This window comes from Mustelus asterias, chromosome 3 (assembly GCF_964213995.1).
Source record: "Mustelus asterias chromosome 3, sMusAst1.hap1.1, whole genome shotgun sequence".
Lineage (NCBI taxonomy): Eukaryota > Metazoa > Chordata > Chondrichthyes > Carcharhiniformes > Triakidae > Mustelus > Mustelus asterias.
In genome coordinates, this window is record NC_135803.1 from 37,325,722 (window position 1) to 37,348,576 (window position 22,855).

General features: G+C 39.6%; 1 protein-coding gene across 12 annotated transcripts in view; it reads right to left on the reverse strand.

The window, feature by feature from the left end:
• The window catches only part of opa1 (OPA1 mitochondrial dynamin like GTPase), a 107,904-nt gene that overhangs the window by 69,019 nt on the left and 16,030 nt on the right, over positions 1–22,855 (reverse strand). For 4 of the 12 annotated variants that reach the window (XM_078207772.1, XM_078207764.1, XM_078207780.1 and 1 more), the window contains 9 exons: positions 21,904–22,008; positions 18,039–18,089; positions 14,929–15,005; positions 11,976–12,086; positions 9,778–9,831; positions 5,617–5,721; positions 3,574–3,660; positions 3,312–3,425; positions 2,446–2,526 (listed from right to left, as the gene is read on the reverse strand). In XM_078207772.1, the coding sequence (XP_078063898.1) occupies positions 2,446–2,526; positions 3,312–3,425; positions 3,574–3,660; positions 5,617–5,721; positions 9,778–9,831; positions 11,976–12,086; positions 14,929–15,005; positions 18,039–18,089; positions 21,904–22,008 (785 nt within the window). The remainder of the gene's footprint in view (positions 1–2,445; positions 2,527–3,311; positions 3,426–3,573; positions 3,661–5,616; positions 5,722–9,777; positions 9,832–11,975; positions 12,087–14,928; positions 15,006–18,038; positions 18,090–21,903; positions 22,009–22,855) is intronic. The other 8 variants (XM_078207800.1, XM_078207795.1, XM_078207804.1 and 5 more) reach the window with 3 other exon arrangements.

The following is a 22,855-nucleotide window of genomic DNA, read 5'->3' on the forward strand; positions in this document are numbered from 1 at the left end:
AACTCAAGAGGTACAAGTAAAACCACAACTACTCAATATATTACGACAATTAGATTACAAGTGTCCTCACAGGCAAAGCAAATATTTAGAGGTCAGGGTTTGTTAGAGGAATTCATCTTACAACTGAAACTAGGGAGCAGTAAATCTTGACACGGATGTGCAACAGCTTAGAGCCTGAAACAGCAGCTATTAGGATGGCAAATTTAAAGATTGGCGATTTCTATGAGCTACACTCTACTTTGTAAGGTTGTGGTTGTGGAGGTAGCACCAACACTGACAACAACAACTTCTATTTAGACAATTTCTTTATTATAGAGAAACATCCAATGGCACGTGGAGCAAGAGGCAAATGTCACAGAAGCTAAACGAGATATTAGAAGGGATAGTTCAAGCTTGATCAAAGAGAAGTCGGAGATGAAGAGACCAAAGGGGTTTAAGGGAATGCAGCCTGGAAAGTTGGCACATTGTTAACAGTAGGGTGAAAGGAGAAAGGTGCACAAGAAGTCAGAGTGAGAGAAATAGGAAATTCAGGGGAGGAAGCTGTCGGGTTAAAAGTAGGTTCCAGAGATAGGGAGGGTTGATGTCAGTGACACTAAATAAATATAAGAACACAGTTTGAGGAACCAACGGCGCTCTGGGTTAGTAAGGATAGGGTTGACACAGGAAATGACTTGAGCAGCATGACTTTGGAGAACCTGAATTTTATGGAAGGTGGGTAACCAGTAAGGGGAATCTTGGAGAAATCAAGAGGTGTCAAAGCCATATATGAAGTATGAGCATAAGAGGTGGGTTTAGATAATGTTCTGAAGGTGGGAGTAGACAGGCTTTGTAACAGAGAGAATATGAAGTCAGAAACTTAGTTCAAGGTTAAGTTGCTCCCAAGTCACAACTGGTGCAGTCTTCGACAGCTGTTGAGGTGATGGCAAGCTTGCAGTCAGTGTCAGAAAGGGGTTTGGAGCGTGGCTAAAGTTGGCAGCTTAGGTCTTCTCCACCCCATATTTAGGTGTATGAAGTTAAGAGTGGATATCAGACAAGCAATGTTATAGCAAAGAGACGACAAATGGAATCAAAAGCTGTCACGGAGAGGGAAAGTATAGATGTGGAAACAGATTCCATGCCCAAACCAATGTTGCCAAGTAACAGGATAAAAGGATTGCATTTATATAGCAGAAATCATAACCTCAGAACTTCTCAAGGCACTTTATATCCAATGAAGTGCTTTTGAAGTGTAGTCACTCTTGCAATTAAGAAAACGTAGCAGCCAATTTACAGACAGCAAGCTCCAACAAAAAGCAATGTGATAATGACAAGGTAACCTGCTTTTTGATTATGTTCACTGAAGGATAAATATTGACCAAGGCACCTGCTGTTCTTCAAAACAGCATCATGAGATTTTTTTTCTTACACCCACCTGAGAAGGTGACAGGACCATAGAATCATAGAAACTCTACAGTACAGAAAGAGGCCATTCGGCCCATCGAGTCTGCACCAACCACAATCCCACCCAGGCCCGGCCCCCATATCCCTGCATATTTACCCACTAATCCCTCTAAACTACACATCTTAGGACAATTTGTTTTTTTTAGCATGGCCAATCAACCTAACCCGCACATCTTTGGACTGTGGGAGGAAACCGGAGCACCCGGAGGAAACCCACGCAGACACGAGGAGAATGTGCAAACTCCACACAGACAGTGACCCAAGCCGGGAATCGAACCCAGGTGCTGTGAAGCAGCAGTGCTAACCACTGTGCCGACCATGGTTAATGTCTCATCCAAAAGACAGCACAGTTGATTGTGCAGTACTCCCTCAGTACCGTAGTGGAATTTCAATGTAGTTTTCTAGTGCTCACACTCCTGTGCGGTACTGAGAGTGTTGCACTGTCTAAGGAAGATGATGAAAGCGCCAAGAATGAATTTTTGAGGAATTCCTGAAATGTTGGTGCAAAGGTGGGAAGAGCAGTAATTATTCGAGGTGTGCCAACAACGACCGAATAGTTAAGAATTAAGTTCAGACAATCCCATGGAGCTCGACCATGGGGAGGAATTGGGTGATGATAATGTGGCTAATTGCAAAGCCTGTAGAGAGATTGAGGAAGGCAAAGAATGATAATAAAGCATAGCCCCAGCATAAATATGTGGCTGGTTGTCATTTCAGTGCTGCAGAAGGGACAGAAATCAGTTTGAAGGGTTCAAACAGCGAATTATACAAGGAAGTTCATAACTAGGAAATAACACACTCAAGGACGTTAGAACTGTTCTGACAAAACATTACTTTGTTTTCCTACAGATGCTGCCTGGCTTATTGAAGATTTCCCGCATCTGTACTATTTTGCCCTTCGATTGTGTTTTTAATCTTGTTCAGCAAGTTAATGGTGATTACACACCCAGTTTAGATCTTAACTAATCTTATTAGGTTAAATAAACAATGCCTTTAAAAACTTACATCTTCATCTTTGGTAAGGTCAAATTCTCGTGAGCTGTCTTTAAACATCGCCATATGGTGAGGTCCTTCACTCAATGTCACCTAAATGAATTCAAATACACAGAAATTATTTAATGAATAGGGGTGATTTTTGCAGAAATAAATCATCACTTGAACATAAACACAAAGAAATGTCTTCCATTTTATGTAAATTTGTTTAACATCAAAGAGAATGCTGGTTCTGACATCAAAGACAACAGTTTAGTTAGACTTAGTAAGACCATAAGACATAGGAGCAGAATTAGGCCACGCGGCCCATCAAGTCTGCTCCGCCATTCAATACATGGCATTATGTTATGCAACAATAGTCAGGGAGCAGTATGTCACTGTTTCAAAGAATCATAGAATCCCTACAGTGCAGAAGGAGGCCATTCAGCCCATCGAGTCTGCACCGACAACAATCCCACCCAGGCCCTATTCTCAAAACCCCACACATTTACCCCAATAATTCCTCTAACCGACGTATCCCAGGACACTAAACGGCAATCTAGCCCGCACATCTTTGGACTGTGGGAGGAAACCAGAGCACCCGGAGGAAATCCACACAGACACTGGGAGAATGTGCAAACTCCACACAGACAGTGACCTAAGCTGGGAATTTAACTTAGGTCCCTAGAGCTCGGAAGCAGCAGTGCTAACCACTGTGCCACCGTGCCATTGCAAATGGCCCACCAATGGTTCATTAAGGCTGTACGAATCAGCTTGAGAATTAGAATAATTTACAAAAATGTCAAAACAAATGCTTTTATCCAAGGTTAAATACACAGACTTTCCAGTGCTTACTTCCATATGCTCTAGGTCTACTGTAATAAGTTCTATCTCCTTACCTTGACAGGTGCACGAGTCATCATTTCACCAGATCCACGAGGAAATATTCTAGCTTGGGCAATCATTTCCAGAACACTGGTTTTCCCAGCACTTTGGTCTCCAACTACAACTACCTAGAAGAGAAGTAATTTGTACTAGTTAAAATCAAAAAGGTGGAAGTTGACATAAAAATCATTTGTAAGCATAGCTGCGTTTCTCAGTGTCAGACATTTGTTCTAGAATACTCTACACAATTAGAAACAATGACAATTTTCTGCTCACCCTTGGGAGATGGTCCTGGGTGTTGTAGTTGGAATCGTAGTCTGATAGAATGTCAAGTACTTCAGAATACAAGTCAATTAGGGACTTCTAGAAAAGTAAAAGTTCTTCCAGTTAACACGCAAAATAATTTAGTGCAGCACATTATAAATCATCATAAAAATGAGTGAGGCACTCAGGTGAGTAACTTTTCAACTCAATACTTCAAAAAACATTATTTAACCGTTACCCAATATGTTCACATAACCATTGGCAAAATAAATGAATGTTTTCCTCAGAATTCAGCCAAACTGGACACCTGGGCAAGAGTGGATTAATTAAGGAATGCCAGCACAGGTCTCTTAAAGGCAAATCATGTTTAACTAACTCAACTGAATATTTTGATGAGGTAACAGATGTCTGGCGAGGGTAATGCAGCTGATGTGGTGTATACGGACTCCCAAAAGTCATGCGATAAGGTGCCAAATAACAGGCTTCCAGCAAAGTTGTAGACATGGAATGAAAGGAACAGTGTCATCATGGGTACAAAGTTGGCTGAGTGAAAGGAAAAAGAAGTGGTAAAGATTTGTTTTGCAGATTGGAGCAAGATAGTGGTGTTTCCAGGGTCAGTACCAGGATCACAGATTTTCTTGATACATATTTATAACTTAGACTTATAGGTGTACAGGGCACAATATCAAAATTGACAGATGACACAAAACTTGGAAGTATTGCAAAATGTGAGAAGAAGTGATAGACTTCAGAGGAACACAGCGTTGCTCTGCATCTGCTATCAGCTACAGGAACTAGCAATGATGATTTCAACAGGAATAAGCTGGATCAACATCATTCTGGCAGAGGTACTAACCAGGATGCATCCAAGGCGACATGTTTTGATATTGGCCAGGGGAATGGCAGCTGTAGAATAGGAAAAGCTGCACCTTGGGCTGAGCTGATGGAGGGAGGTTGTTAGTGAGGATGCAGATGGAACCAAATGAAAATTAGCTTCTTTTATTTCATCACATCACTCCCTTCCACTGAGTGCTTCATGCTGTTTCTCTGGCCCTCATAAAAATATTCTCCAAAACCCATGTGACTTGAAGAATGAGGAAATAAAGTGAAGATAGGATGAAAGTTTTGCTATGTATTGTCACCCTCTCAACATTCCACCAACTAAACACAAATAAAGAAAGAGTAACAATACAGAAATATTTTTAACCTAATCCCAAATAGCACATTTAGAGACCTAGAGGAAAGAGCTGTGTGGACAAATAAAGCTTTATGCTTGGCAAACCAAAGAAGTGAACCAAAATCTTCCTCAATGTTTTACTTCAGAAAAGGATGATCCTCACACTAAGTTTTCAGTATCTAGCTGCAGCTTGAGCATCTGCTAGTACCTTCACATCGTGGCATTTCAAACACACCAACCATCGTCCTCTGAATAATGAGCAAACTAGATTTGTATTTAATTGCAATCTCAACACAGTACCAAAAGTGTTAAACAGCAGGATTCCAAAACTATTGTTACAAAAGCTAAATATGGTGTATGCAGGAAATCAGAAGTAAAAACAGAAAATGTTGCAAATACGCAACAGGTCTAGCAGTATTTGCGGAGGGGGCGTAGAATTAACTTTTCAGGTATGTTGACTTATCTTCAGAACTGTTTCTCTCCCCAGGTACTGTCAAACCTACAGCATATTTCCAGAATTTTCTGTGTGACTGGCCTACCTGTGCAGATCCTAAGCCAATCCTTTGGGAGCTGCTTGTGGGACCTTACTGAACGTAAATTGGCTGCTGCATTTCTTTTAGTGATTACATCTTAAAAATACTTGGTTAGCTGTAAAATGTTCTGGGACATCCTACATTGCGAAAGATGCTATATAAGTGCAAGTTTGTTTTGCTTTATAACCTTATATTAAGTTTTCTACAGTTACTGATTAAGAATACAGTCACTCTAGTCATGATCTGTTGAAAAATTGATTCCAAGTCAACTAAGCTTTTGGAATAGGGGTTAAAGGTTTTAATTTCTGATCAATTCCACTCGCAGAACTGAAAATATATGTTCACCTTCATTTTCCGTAAGTGAATGCCTTTGTCATCTTTCTGAAGAGCCTGTTTTCGTAGCTCTTTATTTTCTTTCTCCAGACGTTCAAGAATTCGTTGATATTTCAGCTATAAGAAGGAAATAGAGAAAATAACAAAAAAAAATGTTATTCTGCATAAGCAAACCATAAATTCCAGCTAAACTTTCCAGGCAAAACATACCTTTGGGAACTGCCTGGAACAGAAAACTACAGTTTCTTCTTCACTTTCACTCAGTTGTCCAATATATTCAACAAAAACAGGAAATGCTGGAAAACCTCAGTAGGTCTGACAGCATCTGAAGGGTCAGAGGGAGGTCGTGCCTTACAAATTTGGTGGAGTTTTTTGAGGAAGTGACAAAAACGGTTGATGAAGGAAGGGCCGTGGATGTCGTCTATATGGATTTCAGTAAGGCATTTGACAAAGTCCCACATGGCAGGTTGGTTAAGAAGGTTAAGGCTCATGGGATACAAGGAGAAGTGGCTAGATGGGTGGAGAACTGGCTTGGCCATAGGAGACAGAGGGTAGTGGTCGAAGGGTCTTTTTCCGGCTGGAGGTCTGTGACCAGTGGTGTTCCGCAGGGCTCTGTACTGGGACCTCTGCTATTTGTGATATATATAAATGATTTGGAAGAAGGTGTAACTGGTGTAATCAGCAAGTTTGCGGATGACACGAAGATGGCTGGAATTGCGGATAGCGAAGAGCATTGTCGGGCAATACAGCAGGATATAGATAGGCTGGAAAATTGGGCGGAGAGGTGGCAGATGGAGTTTAATCAGGATAAATGCGAAGTGATGCATTTTGGAAGAAATAATGTAGGGAGGAATTATACAATAAATGGCAGAGTCATCAGGAGTATAGAAACACAGAGGGACCTAGGTGTGCAAGTCCACAAATCCTTGAAGGTGGCAACACAGGTGGAGAAGGTGGTGAAGAAGGCATATGGTATGCTTGCCTTTATAGGATGGGGTATAGAGTATAAAAGCTGGAGTCTGATGATGCAGCTGTATAGAAGCTGGTTAGGCCACATTTGGAGTACTATGTCCAGTTCTGGTCGCCGCACTACCAGAAGGACGTGGAGGCATTGGAGAGAGTGCAGAGAAGGTTTACCAGGATGTTGCCTGGTATGGAGGGTCTTAGCTATGAGGAGAGATTGGGTAGACTGGGGTTGTTCTCCTTGGAAAGACGGAGAATGAGGGGAGATCTAATAGAGGTATACAAGATTATGAAGGGTATAGATAGGGTGAACGGTGGGAAGCTTTTTCCCAGATCAGAAGTGACGTTCACGAGGGGTCACGGGCTCAAGGTGAGAGGGGTGAAGTATAACCCAGATATTAGAGGGATGTTTTTTACACAGAGGGTGGTGGGGGCCTGGAATGCGCTGCCAAGTAGGGTGGTGGAGGCAGGCACGCTGACATCATTTAAGACTTACCTGGATAGTCACATGAGCAGCCTGGGAATGGAGGGATCCAAACGATTGGTCTAGTTGGACCAAGGAGCGGCACAGGCTTGGAGGGCCGAAGGGCCTGTTTCCTGTGCTGTACTGTTCTTTGTTCTTTGTCAGCCAGACCCAAAAACGTTGGCTCTATTCTCTCTCCACAGATGCTGTCAGACCTGCTGAGATGTTCCAGCATTTTCCGTTTTTGTTTCAGATTCCAGCATCCGCAGTATTTTGCCTTTGTTCAATATATTAGCCACGAGCCATATGTGACAAAATGGGAATCCTTATGTGGTTAAGCCACATTTGTGATCAAATGAAAAATGAGTAATAGATACAGTCATTGAGAATGTGATTTTGGTGATCATTTGCACAGCTTATGTGCGCGTGCAATTTAATCATTTATGGGTAGCATGGGAAGATGAAAAGCAGAATATATTTTGATCATACATCGTTTACTGTTTTGGCTACTGCTGATTGGTTATTTGCTAAAATGGTGTGCAGCACAGGTTAAAAAAACATCGGACCTCAGCACCTTGGAAACACCAGAAATAAGGGGGGGATATTGCATCATGGTCAGCTTAACCAATCAGAATAATTACTCCAGACCAGCAGATTAAAATACGTTCAACCACGAACAAGCAGCTCCAATGGGGTACATCACAATAAAGGGCAAGCAACATCCAACCATGTCCTGAACAAGGAGTAGGGACAAGACAGAAGTGTCTTATCTTGTAAGTTAACATTTTCAGTAATCGATCTGATGAAGTCATCGACTGCTGGATAAAAACCTAGAAGCTGTACAAAGGTGTGTTGTCACAGAATCCCAGGCCTTCGTGACAGAGAAATACTGCAAAGTTCGGCACTGAATGGCATAGATGTTTGTTAAGTAAATACATTATGTGTAAGGCATGTTCTACAAAATGTAGCACATGTCACTAAAACAGTATCAATGTAAGCATGCCTGTGACTCGTCAACAAGTACTTCTGAACTACATAAACCTACGATATTGAGAGGCAAATTCATCTTCTATGTGATATTGAAGTCTACAAAGCATTTTTCGTACACATGGCAATGCACTGACTGATATCCAAATATGAACTGTGCACCAAAAATCAGCACAGGACACAAAGAATGTATTATCTCTTACTGTCAACAATAAGTCAGTGTAGCAACAAGCAAATCTTAAAGAAAACTGGCATCTTTTTGGAGGATAATTAGGTGCAGTTTCTTTAGTGTTAGATTTGAGCTGGTGGCCATTCATTCTGTTTACCTCCCTGTTTTCAGTTGGTTGAGTCACAGTTATTGAACACAGAGTTTTTAAATCTGGCACTGCAAAAATCACAGGCATCAATCTCAAGCCCACAAACTCAGGAATTCTCTGAGAAGATGATCAGATATCTGTTAATATTTCCTCTCTTGGGCACCATCTGGAAGCTCACTCTTTTTAAAAAGACAATAGTCCCAAAATCTCTCAACAAAATAATGACAAATTCATGGCAGCTGCCATTATTGGAACACAAAGAAAATCACCAATTTGTCATTATGAACTTCCCTACTGAGTAGAATGAAATTTCCATTAGTATAAATTAATCTCTCCGCAGCCATTGAAGGGCTGGTATTTCAAATGGTTAGGACACTGTTAAATTAAGCGAATTATGGTCCTGACATATCACAACTCCAGGAAGCCAGAAAGGGAACAATGAAACTGTGGATTTCAAGACGTTTATTTATTTATTTTTTCTTCCTTTGCCGGTTTCTTTTGTCTCTTAATCCTCTCTCTCTGTTTTGCTTTCTTTATATAATTTCATTCAAATCCCCCAGATACCATTTTTCTTTATTAATCCTTAAATCTTATTAGTTAAGTAGATAGACCACGTGGACCCAATGCTCATGAAGTTGCAGGTGCCCTGCTGCCTCTCGATTATCAATTTGTTTCTTCAGCAACTTCACAGAATCCCTACAGTGCAGAAGGAAGCCATTCAGCCCATCGAGTCTGCACTGACTTTCCAACAAAGCATCTTGCAGCACAAAAACCCAAACCAAAGGGAGGACATAAAAATCCAATTCAAAGCCCTCATCCTGATACGCAACACTCCAGCAATTCCTGTACCACTGGATGTCTTGAAGATTGAAAGTGCAACCTAAGAAAGCCGAACAATCATTTCTCAATCCTAATAAACTCTGTTCCATGTTCTCCCTCCCAACGTCCATATCATTCGTTCGGAAGTATCAAACCTTGTGGAATTAATGACTTGTGCTTGTTAAATCCAGAACATAATCTGACGTGTCCTCAAAAGCAAGGCAAGCTTTATCACCACAATATTGTAACTCTCATGATCTAACAGCTTTAGATGGTCTTAAAAAAAGAACTGTCTCTGGGACATACTTGTGCCAATAGTTACTGAAAGCCTTTTTTTCTATCCTTTTCCTCAAAACCTTCTTGGATTCAGCTTTAAGCTGAGTATATAATAGTACTGAGAACGGTGCAATACCCCTGACATTTTAGATATGTATGTCAAAGGTGTCTCAGGTATAACTGGGTTATGTCATCACCAGCAATACTAAAGGTTAGAAGTTGGAGGGAAGTTATTAGTATTGCATTTCATTGTCTGAGGGTATGCATGTTATGCTTCCACACACAATATCCGAAACCTGAAAGTAAACGTCAGTTATGTTGCGAGTTATAAATATTCACATTCATTACCTGTGTGCGGAGAAGCTCTTCTTGCAGTTGTTCAGCTTTGTCCTTGTCTGACACCTGAAAAACAGTGAAGTAAATTCAACACCCCCAAACAAATGAAAACCCTTGGAAAACGTTTTTAGGCCTGGTCATTTCGACACTACAGAAGAAACAAATTCAACCAACAGGCAATATTTTTCTTTCACTTAACATCCTAACAGCAAATTCAACTACAACACATTGCAAATCTACCAAAACTCCACTTGAAACCTCAAAATTATAGTCAAACCTTATTACAAACATCACATATTTAAATCTCATTTATTGTGTCAGTAAAATATGGTGTTACAATTAAACTTCCTTATTAGAAATTAGTCTATGTTACCACATAACTTAGCAGTGGTTAATTTCATTACAACCCAGGTTTCCCTCTGAACTTCAGCCAGATCCAAGAAATTGTCAATTAACTGAGAGTTATGTATGGTGAGTTTGTTATAAGTTCGCTCATAATGGTACATTGTTTGAACTTGGCAAAGTCTCAATGAATATTTAAATGTTAGTAAACAATTAAACAGTAATATTTATACAACTTACGATGCTAGCATTTAACTGGCATAGTGGATCAGCTGCCCAATCTAGAAACTACTCAATTTTAATTTTCACTGATTTCAATGGTCATGAAAATAAACAGGACTCCAGTTCACCATACCAGCTTTATGCCCAGGTGCTAAGTTCAAAATCTACCCCCATATTTTAATGCCCAATTAAGTCTGTGTTTGTATTTTGTCAGAAATTGTTATAAACATTTAGCCTGCTAATCCAAATTAGACATGACAAATACGTATCTGATACAGCATGATGTTAGAACATGACAACAATGAAAAATTAGTTAAAATACAGGAGGTTGAAATTTTCAGAAGTGCAACCCTTCTCAAAAGTAACAATCAGCCCATAAATGACCTGTCATGAATTGTGTGAACATCTAATTTGTTAGAGATGCACTGATAGCAATGGTTTATCAATTGGCGTCACAACGCGCATTTTTACATTAATGCTTGCTGAATTAACGGATAGCATAGAGGGGGTTAGAAACTGGTCTGTACTTTTGCACTGTAGGTCAGGTATGGTACTGAGCAACAACAATGCAACACAACCCAGGCCTGAAAATCTACAGCATGCAGAACTAGAAATTATTTCCACCTACCAACAAACTAACTTCAGAAGTTGGGTGTCAGTTCATGAGTTTTACTTAAATTACATCGAAACACGTCTGCATTACTAAAGGGAACAAGACTTTTAACATCTTTGTTCCGTTATCCTTCATAAATAAAACAAAAAGATTGCCCTATGAAGGTAACATGGAAGTGGTAGAGCCTACTATAATATGTAATATTTCCATTTTACAAACCAAATAATTCAATACTTTATCAGTCAGACCATCTATAAATATGAAAATATAAAGATGAAGATAACTATAATAAAATGGATGCTTCTCAAGCCAGTTAGAATTAGAGTTCAGAGCCAGAAACAGGCTTCTCAGTGCAACTGCAATATGTGGGTGTCAATGTTCCACTCCAGAATCCTCCAGCCCTCTTTATCGAACCCTGGCAGAATATCTTTCTATCCCTTTACATTGATGTAACCTAATTTAGTCATACTGTTAAATTGCATTTATCAAAACAGTTAAACAAACCTAAACTACATTTCTATCTAATGGATTCCTCCACTCTTCCCCCAAAAGAAAGCAGTTTGCACGTGAAACAATCATTACAGTATCCAAATCCTTATTAATATTGGCAATCAAAGACACAAGTTGCAACTTCTGGGCCATTTCAAACCTTGGTGGATGACTCAGAACTGCATCCACAAATTCAACATGTACAAATGCTAATTAAAATGTGTTAGGAGTCAATGTAAAATGACGCAGTTGGGTGCAGGCAATTTGTGAAAATAGATCATAAACGTCATGCACACAATCCACGAATGACCAGATAATCAGTAAAATTGTTTGCACATATCCATAATAGCTCATTTCCACTGTATCTTAAAAGATCCCCTGGGTTGTTGTTCACACACAGCCATTTCTCACATGATTTTTTGAATAGTATTTCCTTTAATATACAATACAAATGAGCATTTCAAATATGCATAACATCCCTGAATGAAAATCAGTGGCAAGGAATCAAGCTTGGGTTATCTCAAATGATGGTTCAATCTATCACCTTTCGTTTCTGCTGAGAGGAGCCAGAGTTTAACTGCTCGGCGACCCTGCGTGCTGCTTCTTCATGCTCCTGGATTTGCTGCTGGATTAGAATGAGCTCCCCAAGCACACCCTTCATGAATTTTTCAATGGGTAAGGAAAAGAGTTAGGGAGGAAAATAAAAAAAACACAACATAAAAGACAAATGAACACTTGGAAGGAATGGGAAAGTATGTCGTGCTTAATGAGTAACGGGCTGCTACATTTCGTGCCCATTAGTAAGGAGTAAGTGAGCTTAGCAAAGGCAGTTTATAATACACCAATACTTAGGCTCAGACAAAAGAACTCACTGAAAGTTAAATCTAAACTGTTACAATCATACATAATTTAATACAGTTACAGTAAACACTCCCATTACCTTAGATAACACCTTGACCTCTGCAGAAACATCACAAAATGAATACAGAACAATTCTAACAGTGGGAAACAATACAGTAATTATTGACGTGTTATAAAATTGAGAGTCTGCTCTAACCTGTATCTTTAATTTTAGGTAAAATAAAGAAGGGGATTGTGTGACCTATTCCAAATACAGCTTGGTAACAAGTCTGGTTTAGTTGCTATGGGAACAAGAGGCCCAAGTCAGAGAAATTTCAGAAAAGGTGCAAAAATCACACACCTGGGACAAAATGTCAGGGACAGCTGCGCTAACCAAGTATAGAGGCTTCGGCTCTAGGTTTTTGGGCAGGTAAGAGGAGAAAAAACAGGAGGTTCTGTGTGGTCAGCAGAGAGGAAAGGCTTTGACTTTTGTGAGCTCCCACAGTCAGATGCAAGAGAAAAAGTCTCCAGTTGAAGAGGTGCAACTTGCAGCCTTCTACGGATTCTGGGAAATTTGTCCAGGCATGGCCTGGAGTGTAAGGAGAATCATCAGAGCAGGCTATACAGCTACTGCTGGTTTCAAGGAACTCTGAAAATTTTAAGAAAATGCCTGGAGATCATAGAATCATAGAAACCCTACAGTGCAGAAAGAGGCCATTTGGCCCATCGAGTCTGCACCGACCACAATCCCACCCAGGCCCTACCCCCATATCCCTACATATTTACCTGCTAATCCCTCTAACCTACGCATCTCAGGACACTAAGGGGCAATTTTAGCATGGCCAATCAACCTAACCCGCACATCTTTGGACTCAAAATGGGGAAATGTGATACTGGAACTCATTGGAATCTGGGAATAAATATGAATGGTTTACGAAAAGGATTTTAATTCCACGGATAGTGCCTTGGGTGATAAGTACACAAGAGGAATGTCACTTTCTGCAGTTAAAGTAAAAGTTGCCTTCAAAACAAAAATAGCGTTTAGTTAATAATTTTTCTCAGTAATTTGTTACAATAAGAGGTCTAAAACAATAAATCCTGTTGGGTCATTCTTTCAGCTAATAACTGGATGTTCAAGTTATCAGTGGGAAATCATTAATAATTTTGCGAAGGTTACAGTCCAATCAGCGCCAAATCTTGGGAGGTCCTTTGCCCCATAAAATGTAGCGTACTTGAAAATTGAGTTTCTTAACTTTTGTTTAGATTACATAAAAATTGAATGTTTTAATAACTAACATTTAAATGCAATTTGTCCTAATGTAAAGCTACCTTTGCAACTTAAACTATCTATGCAATGTGTGTAGAGCACATTACACTCCATTTGTGTCCACAGTAAAAACAAACAAGTAGAAAAAATATCAGCAATCATATTGTTTCCTGAGTTATCTTAGTATAGACTTCTACAAATAAACACACCCACAATTAAAACATTCGAAAGAAATAACACTTCCTAATACCCACTGCATATCATCTTCTAATCATGAGTTTCTGCCTCCACAGCTCTGCCCTTCACACTTCCCATCGCCTTCCCTCAAGTTTCTCTTCTTCCTCTCATCTTTCAGCACCATGTAAATTCTGTGGCTTTCACTACTATTTTTATGGTTCCCTCACCCTCCTACATCTCAGCTTTGCCCTCTGTGTAATCTTTTAAACATTGTTGATCCCTGTTACTAACTCACAGCCATTTGGGGTTTTCCCTCTGTCACCATTCTTTATAAGCAGCACAATGAGACATCAGCCCAGATTTCCGAAATATAGCAAGATTATCTGTTGTTAGCCAAGCAGGGGAAAAGTATCAATTTCTTCTAATTCATCAAATTAAAAATTTGATATGTGCAACATCCTTCGGAAAATTTATCAATGTATCACTTTGAGCTCGGTTTGCACTTCAATTTATTATTTTAATACAGATTAATCATATTATTGTTGAAAATATGACAATTCACTTTGTAAATTGGCTTAAGAAGATTGACACAGCCATAAAGCAGTAAAACACAAAATACAATTGTGCTCTAAGCTGGTGAGGTAATCTTGTCCATTCTGTAAAAATTCACATCTGTAGAACAGGAATGTTTCATTGATATGAACAAAGCAACTTTAAGGTGAGAGGGGAGAGATACAAAAGGGTCCACAGGGACAATTTTTTCACACAGAAGGTGGAGAGTGTCTGGAACAAGCTGCCAGAGGTAGTAGTCGAGGCGAGCACAATTTTATCTTTTAAAAAGCATTTAGACAGTTACATGGGTAAGATGGGTAAAGAGGGATATGGGCCAAATGCGGGCAATTGGGATTAGCTTAGGGGTTTTAACAAAAAGGGCAGCATGGACAAGTTGGGCCGAAGGGCCTGCTTCCATGCTGTAAACCTCTATGACTCTAACTCAGGTTGGATATGTTCTCAATCACCTTTTGTGATTGGAATAAGTATCAAATTTGGCCACAATTTTTGTCCCACGCTTAACTTCAACCAGTTTGCAACAATTGATGATTTTACTTTTCCTCAATTACTCCAGGTTTAAATAATCAAAATGCAAACTCCCATCATTCCAAACTTAGGCGAATAATTGAAGAAATCAACTAGTTTTGAATTAGAAACTTGCCTTCTTATACTGTTTCCCATTGTTGTCAAATCCTTGAGTATCGGATGCTTTCATAGCAGTAGAATTTTCTGCAGAATCTGCAATAAACCACATAAGAGTGGACTAACTTTTCCGACACAATAAACCAATTTGAACGTTGAATACCTAAACAAATCTACGATTAAAGGGGGGAAAAACAGCCGTGAGTAAAAGGTGCAAACAGTACTGTGTAGCTCACTGAAATATTGATCCCCAATGTGAGATTTTGAAAATTGTATGCAGCCTAATTTTAATGCATGAGTCACCATGTTGTATAAGAGAGGGAGATTGTGGGAAGGTGGGAGAGGGGGGATCGCATAAGAGAAAAAGCATGAGGGATGGGACATTGCAGGAGAGGGGGAAAGCGTTTTACGGCAGGTTAACTTGGACAGCCCAGGATAAAGTACTTCTGCTTCTCCTAGCCCACACCTATCTGCTGCAGCTGGCTGTTCTTGCCTCCCTTCAGCTGTCAGGTTCTCCAAGCCCTGGGAAACTATGCCCACACCCATTAAATTCAAATGGCTGCAAAAGCTGAAGCCTGCTGCCTCATTAACATATTAAATGCTGACCAAAAAATTGTCTACATAATTAAGGATTCTATATTCCACATCACTTTGATTGGTCCATACCAACTTTGTTTTTTTTAAATGTGGGAGACACTGGTATTGCCAGCGTTTTTGCCCATCCTCAACTTGAAAAGTTGGTGCTGAGTTGTCTTCTGTACTGCTGGAGTCCATGTGGTGAAGGGGCTCCTATACTGCTGGGAGAAAGGGAGTTCTGAGATTTTAACCCCAGCAACAGGAAAGGAACAGTGGCGTATTTCCAAGTTAGGGTGGTGAGAGACTTGGTGGGAAACTTGCAGGTGGTGGTGTTCCCATGCATCTGCTACACTTGTCTTTCTAGGGTAATAGAGGTTGCAGGTCTGGGAGATTGTCGAAGAAGCCTTGAGGAGTTGCTGCAGTGCATATTGCAGATAGCACATACAGCAGCACAGTGTGCCAGTGTGGAGGATGTGAAGGTTCAAGGTGATGGACAGGATGCCAATCAACTGAGCTGCTTTGTCTTGAACTTGAATAATTTGGTTAGCATTGGGCACTTGGGTTAATCCACAGCATTTCACAACAAACACAGAAAGCAGCAATTACATCTTAAAACTGAAAATCTGAGTAAGCTGAAACGTTAAGCATTATAATTGTATATGAAATTTCAACTACACAAATTCTGGGTCTGATCAAGATCCTGCTGTTTGCTTGGACTTAATTGAGTGCAATCACTTGCAGAGGTATTTGCTTAATCAAATTGGATCTTTTTTAAAAACTTTCTGTCTGAGCAACATCATGAGCAATCAATCAGCACATATAAAATATTACCCGAGAGCTTATTGATATTATAAGTCACAACTGGGCAATGTATTGTGAAATCAATGGACTATACCAAGAATAAAGGAATTTTGTTAGTGGTGCACAGCTTTTTCTGAACTGTATTCATGCTCCAAGCATTGATAAAGTAGGAAACATTTCCCACAGCCCAAGTTAACAGATAGCACATTAAAGTTCTCACATTAAAATATCTGGTTACATCTATCAAGCGGAATAGGGAACATGGACCATTGGGCCAACATGCAATGAACAAGTGGTTACAATATTTTTAAATGTGATAATGTATTGCCTTTCTTTAATAAGTTTTTATAGACATTTTTTGCAGTCAGTTATTTGTGAAATAAGGAACACCTAGAAGAGGGGTATTTGAATTGAAGTGTAGTTCATCACACTACAGTCTAGTTGGCAAAATAATTCACCCGACATATCTCAAGGAATGCAAATGTTATCTATAAATATATGCAGTTATTTCAATTTTAATTGGTGACGATAATATTTGCAGATAATAAAGCCTCATGATCAGTTTCTATTTAGCATTCAATTTTCCCTTCTGCTTTACTCTTCAATTTTCTATATTTTTCTGTCCAGAAAAAATCCGGACTGTCCGACATTTTTAAAATAGAATAAGCACCAAAAAAGCTCTGAAACACACGCCTGCAAGCAAGGATGATACTCCTGGTATTGTTTGTTTAATCTGCAGAGTCATCAATTGTTTTAAGCCATTTGTATATGTTTGAATTATACCACTGAAATGTGCTGCATTCGAGATTACTGAAGCTTCTATGTTGTTAATGTTGAAAAGTATTTCCCTTTAGGCAATAACAAGACACAATTCAATAGAAGGGAAAAGCGTCAATTACTTCTAATTACTAAACTGAGTGGTTTCCCATCGTAAATATAATACATTAAACTGTTTAGAAAGCGGATGGCATGGAGACTTTGCCACAAGTTTTTGAAATATAATTCATTCACTAAGATAAACTGAAGCATTTTCCTCGCAATATTATTGCTTGGCAATACTCACCTTCATTCAGCTAAATATTCTATTGTCTAGTTACATTCTGCTCCATCTTTCTGGTGACATGCCTACATGCATGCCTTAACTACAGGATGTTAACGCTGAAAATATTCTTACACTGAAACAATTATTAAATTTCGTTCATAATTGAACTCAAATTTGTACAAATTGCTACTTCAGTTTTGCATACAACATTTCACAAAGAATTTACTGAAGTCAAAGGAGGTAAATGAGCAGAAAATTCTCAGGCCTTTCAGGCAACTTGAAAATATTTTAAGGTATACTTTTACAGAAGACAGATTTTTTTTCTGGAAATATAAAAAATAATCTGTTGTTAAGTGTAAGAAAACCTAGTTAATTCATGTTGAACAGAATTTGACTTTTTTTCGTCTGTTGTACGCATAAGATGCAGACCATACTCCAGTTTTCAAAATGTGAAAGACTTCAGACGAGTTTGACTTGGAAATGGTAAATTACTTATCAAATTGTGTCTTGCAGTCATCTCAAAGAAAACATTTTCAGGTGGCTAAATGGAAGTTCTAGTCATCTCAAATTTAATCACCAATTTCAAGGTATAATGTAAGCCTAAAACACGTAGTTCCAATGATGCATAATACTGTAGATGAGACAAAAAGTATTAGGTTTTTTTAAACTGTAAGTAGGTGGGTTAATGACAACAAAAGTGATTCACACACCTAACAACAGAAGATCAGAGACTCCTTTGATTTCATTATACAAACTTTCACCTGTGAAAAGGTAGTAAAATGAGAAACACAAATGTAAGTCACATCTTTAACTAGTCTGCCCTAGCGCACAAATAGACTGAAAACACATGAAAATGGCTATGCCACTCCATACAGCTGATCACCAAAACTTGAAATGCTGCATTTTAGTCATATTTTTACAATTGATGCGGAACAGATTTTTTCAGTGACGTGGGGTAGAAATTAGATCAGCCCATTATTCAGCATTGTCTAATGATATTATCTTAAAAGAAAAACGATCTGCATTTGTATTTTAATAGGATTCATGATACTAATAATTTTGATGCATTTATTCTACTTCCCACTCTTTCCAGTATCCAATATCAATGTCTCCTCACTGTAGCACTACAAAACCAAAGTTGGAGTATGACAATCATCTACAAGATAGTCATTAAAAAAAACCCTCCCTAACCACACATACACTTAAAGAGAATGTTACTTTACATGATTTACCATGCCACCAGTCAACCCATTCTCATCTGACCAATTATCTGTCACTGAACTTCAGCTATTTTGGGACACCACTACAGTTAATCAAGAAGTCAGACATGACTGTGCATAATAGCAGTTTTATTCTATGATAATGAATCAGAACACATCTAGTATGAATAGTTTGCTCAAAGGTAACACAGCATTTAATCATGGTTAAAGGGTTTCTTCCCTGTTGTGAAAGCTTAACCCATAGTGCACAATTTTTAAAGATATTAGTTTGAGCCATTTTGAAACCTCCATCTTATTTTGCTTTTTCCAAAAAAAAGGAAATCAGCCAGAAAGGCAAAATTTAAAGAGCTCAGCATCTACATCTGGAATCTGCTGATTCAATGTCAACTAAATCAGCAACAAATGAAATTATGTAACAACTTGAATTTATATAGAAGCATTAATACAGAAAAACATACTATGCCACATCACAGAAGCCCAATCAGACAAAAGTAATTGCCAAGCAAGGAAGATGTAAGGAAGGGTGACCAGAAGCTTGATCATAGAGGTTTTATAGTCTTGCTCATAGATTTATGAAGGGTCTAAAGGAGGAGAGAGTGGTTGCAGAGGCAGTGTGTGTCAGGGATAGAATTACAGAGCATGTAGCCGAGGTAGCTGAAGTCATGACTTTCAATGGTGGCTTAAAGGCAGAACAGACACAGAAGAATGGGGAATTTTGAGAAAGAGATTTGTTGGGCTGGAGGAAGTTGCAGAGATAAGAGGGCAGGACAAAAAAAGAGATTTAAATACTAAGAAACATTACATTGGAGGTTTTGAGGGACTATGCAATGTATGACAGGCACAGGATTTGGTGGAAGATAAAATAAGGATAGCAATGCTTTAGGTGAGCTAAAATTTACAAGTGTGGCAAATGGGGGAAGAGATTGGGGCAGCAGCCAGGAGAATACTGGAATAGTCGAGTCTCAAGGTGACAAAGGCATTGATGAGAGTTGAAGCAGCAGGAGATCCAAGGCAAGGGAGGATATGCGCAATGTTATGGAGGTGGGAACAGTTCTGACGGTGGTAAGGTTATGAAGATCAGAGCTCAATTTGGCTCGAAACTGGATGCCAAAGTTTCAAATAGTCTGGTTCAATCTGAGAGCGCAGGAAAGGGGAATAAAATCAGTGGCAAAGACACAAGAGTTGTTGTGGAAGCAATCTGCAGCCCATTCAAGATTCATGGAGGGCAAATAGTTTAACAACACAAAGCAGTGAAGCAGTTGACACAAGTGGAAGAGAGGGCATACTGTGGAAGCTAATGCAATGTCTTTTGATAATATAGTAAGAAGTCTCACAACACCAGGTTAAAGTCCAACAGGTTTATTTGGCAGCACTAGCTTTCAGAGCCTCAAGCTTCTTCTCCAGGTGAGTGAGGACTTGTGTCCACAAACAGGGCATATAAAGACACAAACTCAATTTACAAGATAATGGTTGGAATGCAAGTCTTTACAGGTAATCAAGTCTTAAAGGTACAGACAATGTGAGTGGAGAGAGGGTTAAGCACAGGTTAAAGAGATGTGTATTGTCTCCAGCCAGGACAGTTCGTGAGATTTTGCAAGCCCAGGCAAGTCATAGGGGTTACAGATAGTGTGACATGAACCCAAGATCCCGGTTGAGGCCGTCCTCATATGTGCGGAACTTGGCTATCGGTTTCTGCTCAGCGATTCTGCATTGTGTGTTGTGAAGGCTGCCTTGGAGAAGGCTTACCCAAAGATCAGAGGCTGAATGCCCGTGACTGCTGAAGTGTTCCCCGACTGGAAGGGAACACTCCTGCCTGGTGATTGTTGAGCGGTGTTCATTCATTCAATGTCGTAGCGTCTGCATGGTCTCCCCAATGTACCATGCCTTGGGACATCCTTTCCTGCAGCATATCAGGTAGACCCGGGATCTTGGGTTCATGTCACACTATCTGTAACCCCCACGACTTGCCTGGGCTTGCAAAATCTCACTAACTGTCCTGGCTGGAGACAATACACATCTCTTTAACCTCTCTCCACTCACATTGTCTGTACCTTTAAGACTTGATTACCTGTAAAGGCTCGCATTCCAACCATTATCTTGTAAATTGAGTTTGTGTCTTTATATGCCCTGTTTGTGAACACAAGTCTTCACTCACCTGAAGAAGGAGCTTGAGGCTCTGAAAGCTAGTGCTGCCAAATAAACCTGTTAGACTTTAACCTGGTGTTGGGAGACTTCTTACTGTGCTTACCTCAGTCCAACGCCGGCATCTCCACATTTTAGATAATATAGCCAGGGCAACAGGTAGATGAGGAAGTAGCCAAGTATAGAATTTTGAAGGCAACAGTGCAGGGTGAAAACAGAAGTCATTTCTAGCTACGGTGATGTGATGTATGAAACCCTTTTTTTTGAGAAGTAAGGTGTGGAAATGTTTTTGAAATGAGGGTGGCAGCACCTGAGAGGAAAGCATTTACATAGTTAGTGAACATCGGAAATTAGACAGGAAATCGGCGGTCAGCAGTTGAGTGGGTATGGGATCAGCGGGGGGTGGCGGGTGATGCCATTAATAAGATGCAATGGGTCGTCTACATAAACTAGGATGATCCACAACTTTAATGAAGTTTACCAATGCATTTAGAAGAGCTCTGTTCATTTGTTCCTGCATTTTACTCAGCATTGTGTTTAATATTTTGGACAATGGACTAGATAAATCATGTCAGGATTTCACAGGTTTTGAGCTTTAATATGAAATAATCCGAAGTTTTTTCCCCCTCTCATTGTGTATCAAACATGTTCTCTGAGATCAGACTAATGCGAGAACAGGGGGTGCTTCAAATAATGCTACTCAGAAAACAAGAGTATGAAATTTTTAAGCAATCAGCTCATATTGAAAATGGAATGCCATTAATTTAACCCGTGAATAATTACCAGTAGGAGGGCTGTACATTCCACTCTATCACATGATCCTTCATGATTATTTTCCAGCAAGATTTCAAAATCCCACTGTTTTAGTTTTTGAAAAATGGTTCACATTGTTATTGCTACTCCATAACAAGTTGCACTTTGCAGTGTTTTTGGAATGAGAATGTGTGCTCAAGTTGGTTTTTGGTTACAATTACTCATATCCTGCAAAGATCAGTTAGCTCGATGGCACCTTGCACCTGCTAGTCTAACATTTTCCAAAGGCTTGAACTTAATAAATGGTTGTTTAGTATTAATTTAAAATTCTCCAAATAACAACAAAGATTTGCAGCAAATCAGCAGGTTCCTTCAGAATAATGTGCAAGAAATACCACATCGAGCATCCCGATGGACATTTTCTCTCCCTCTTCATAGCATATCTCAAACAGATACCAACCTGGCGATAGCAGGCTTTTCAGGTGATTCAGGCTTTCTCCAACCTTATCAAAATCAGGTAGCAACTTTGCAAGTTCTGCATCAGAGAACATTTCCCGAATTTTTTCTAAAAAGCATTGAAAATATATTAATGTACATATTTTAGATGTACCCGCTATTCTTTTCAGACAGAAGCAGTTACAATGTTAAGAACATCAGAACTGGGAGCAACAGCAGGTCATATGGGTGCTAAAATATCATGACTGGTCTTCTACATCAATTCCACTTCCTCAACCTATCCCCATATCCCTCGAGTCCCTTAATGCCCAAAAATCCATCAATCTCAATCTTGAATGTACTTGACCACTGAACATCCACAGCTCACTGGAGTAGAGACTTCCAAAGATTCACATCCCTCTGATTGAAAATATTTCTCACCTCAGTCCTAAATGGGCAACCCCTTATCCTAACACCATGACTCCAAATTCTAGACGATTTGGCCAAGGGAACAACCACTCAGTTTCTCCACCAAAACCACAGCTGAAAGCAGCCTTAATTTTTGCTGAGGAACAAACTTTAAAGTTTATTTATTAGTCACAAGTAGGTTTACATTCACACAGCAATTAAGTTACTGTGAAAATCCCCGAGTCGCCACACTCCAGCGCCTGTTCGGATACACTGAGGGAGAATTTAGCATGGTCAATTCACCTAACCTGCACATCTTTGCAGTGTGGGAGGAAACCAGAGCACCCGGAGGAAACCCATGCAGACATGGGGAGAACGTGCAAACTCCACACAGACAGTGACCAACCAGGAATCGAACCCGGGTCCCTGGCGATATGAGGCAGCAGTGCTAACCACTGCTACCATGCTGCCTCTGAATACAGGTAACTTCCCTCTAACCAGCCCATGTTAACTTATGAAAATAAAATGTTTTCTTTTCAACTTCTAACACAATTTTACACAAATAAAAA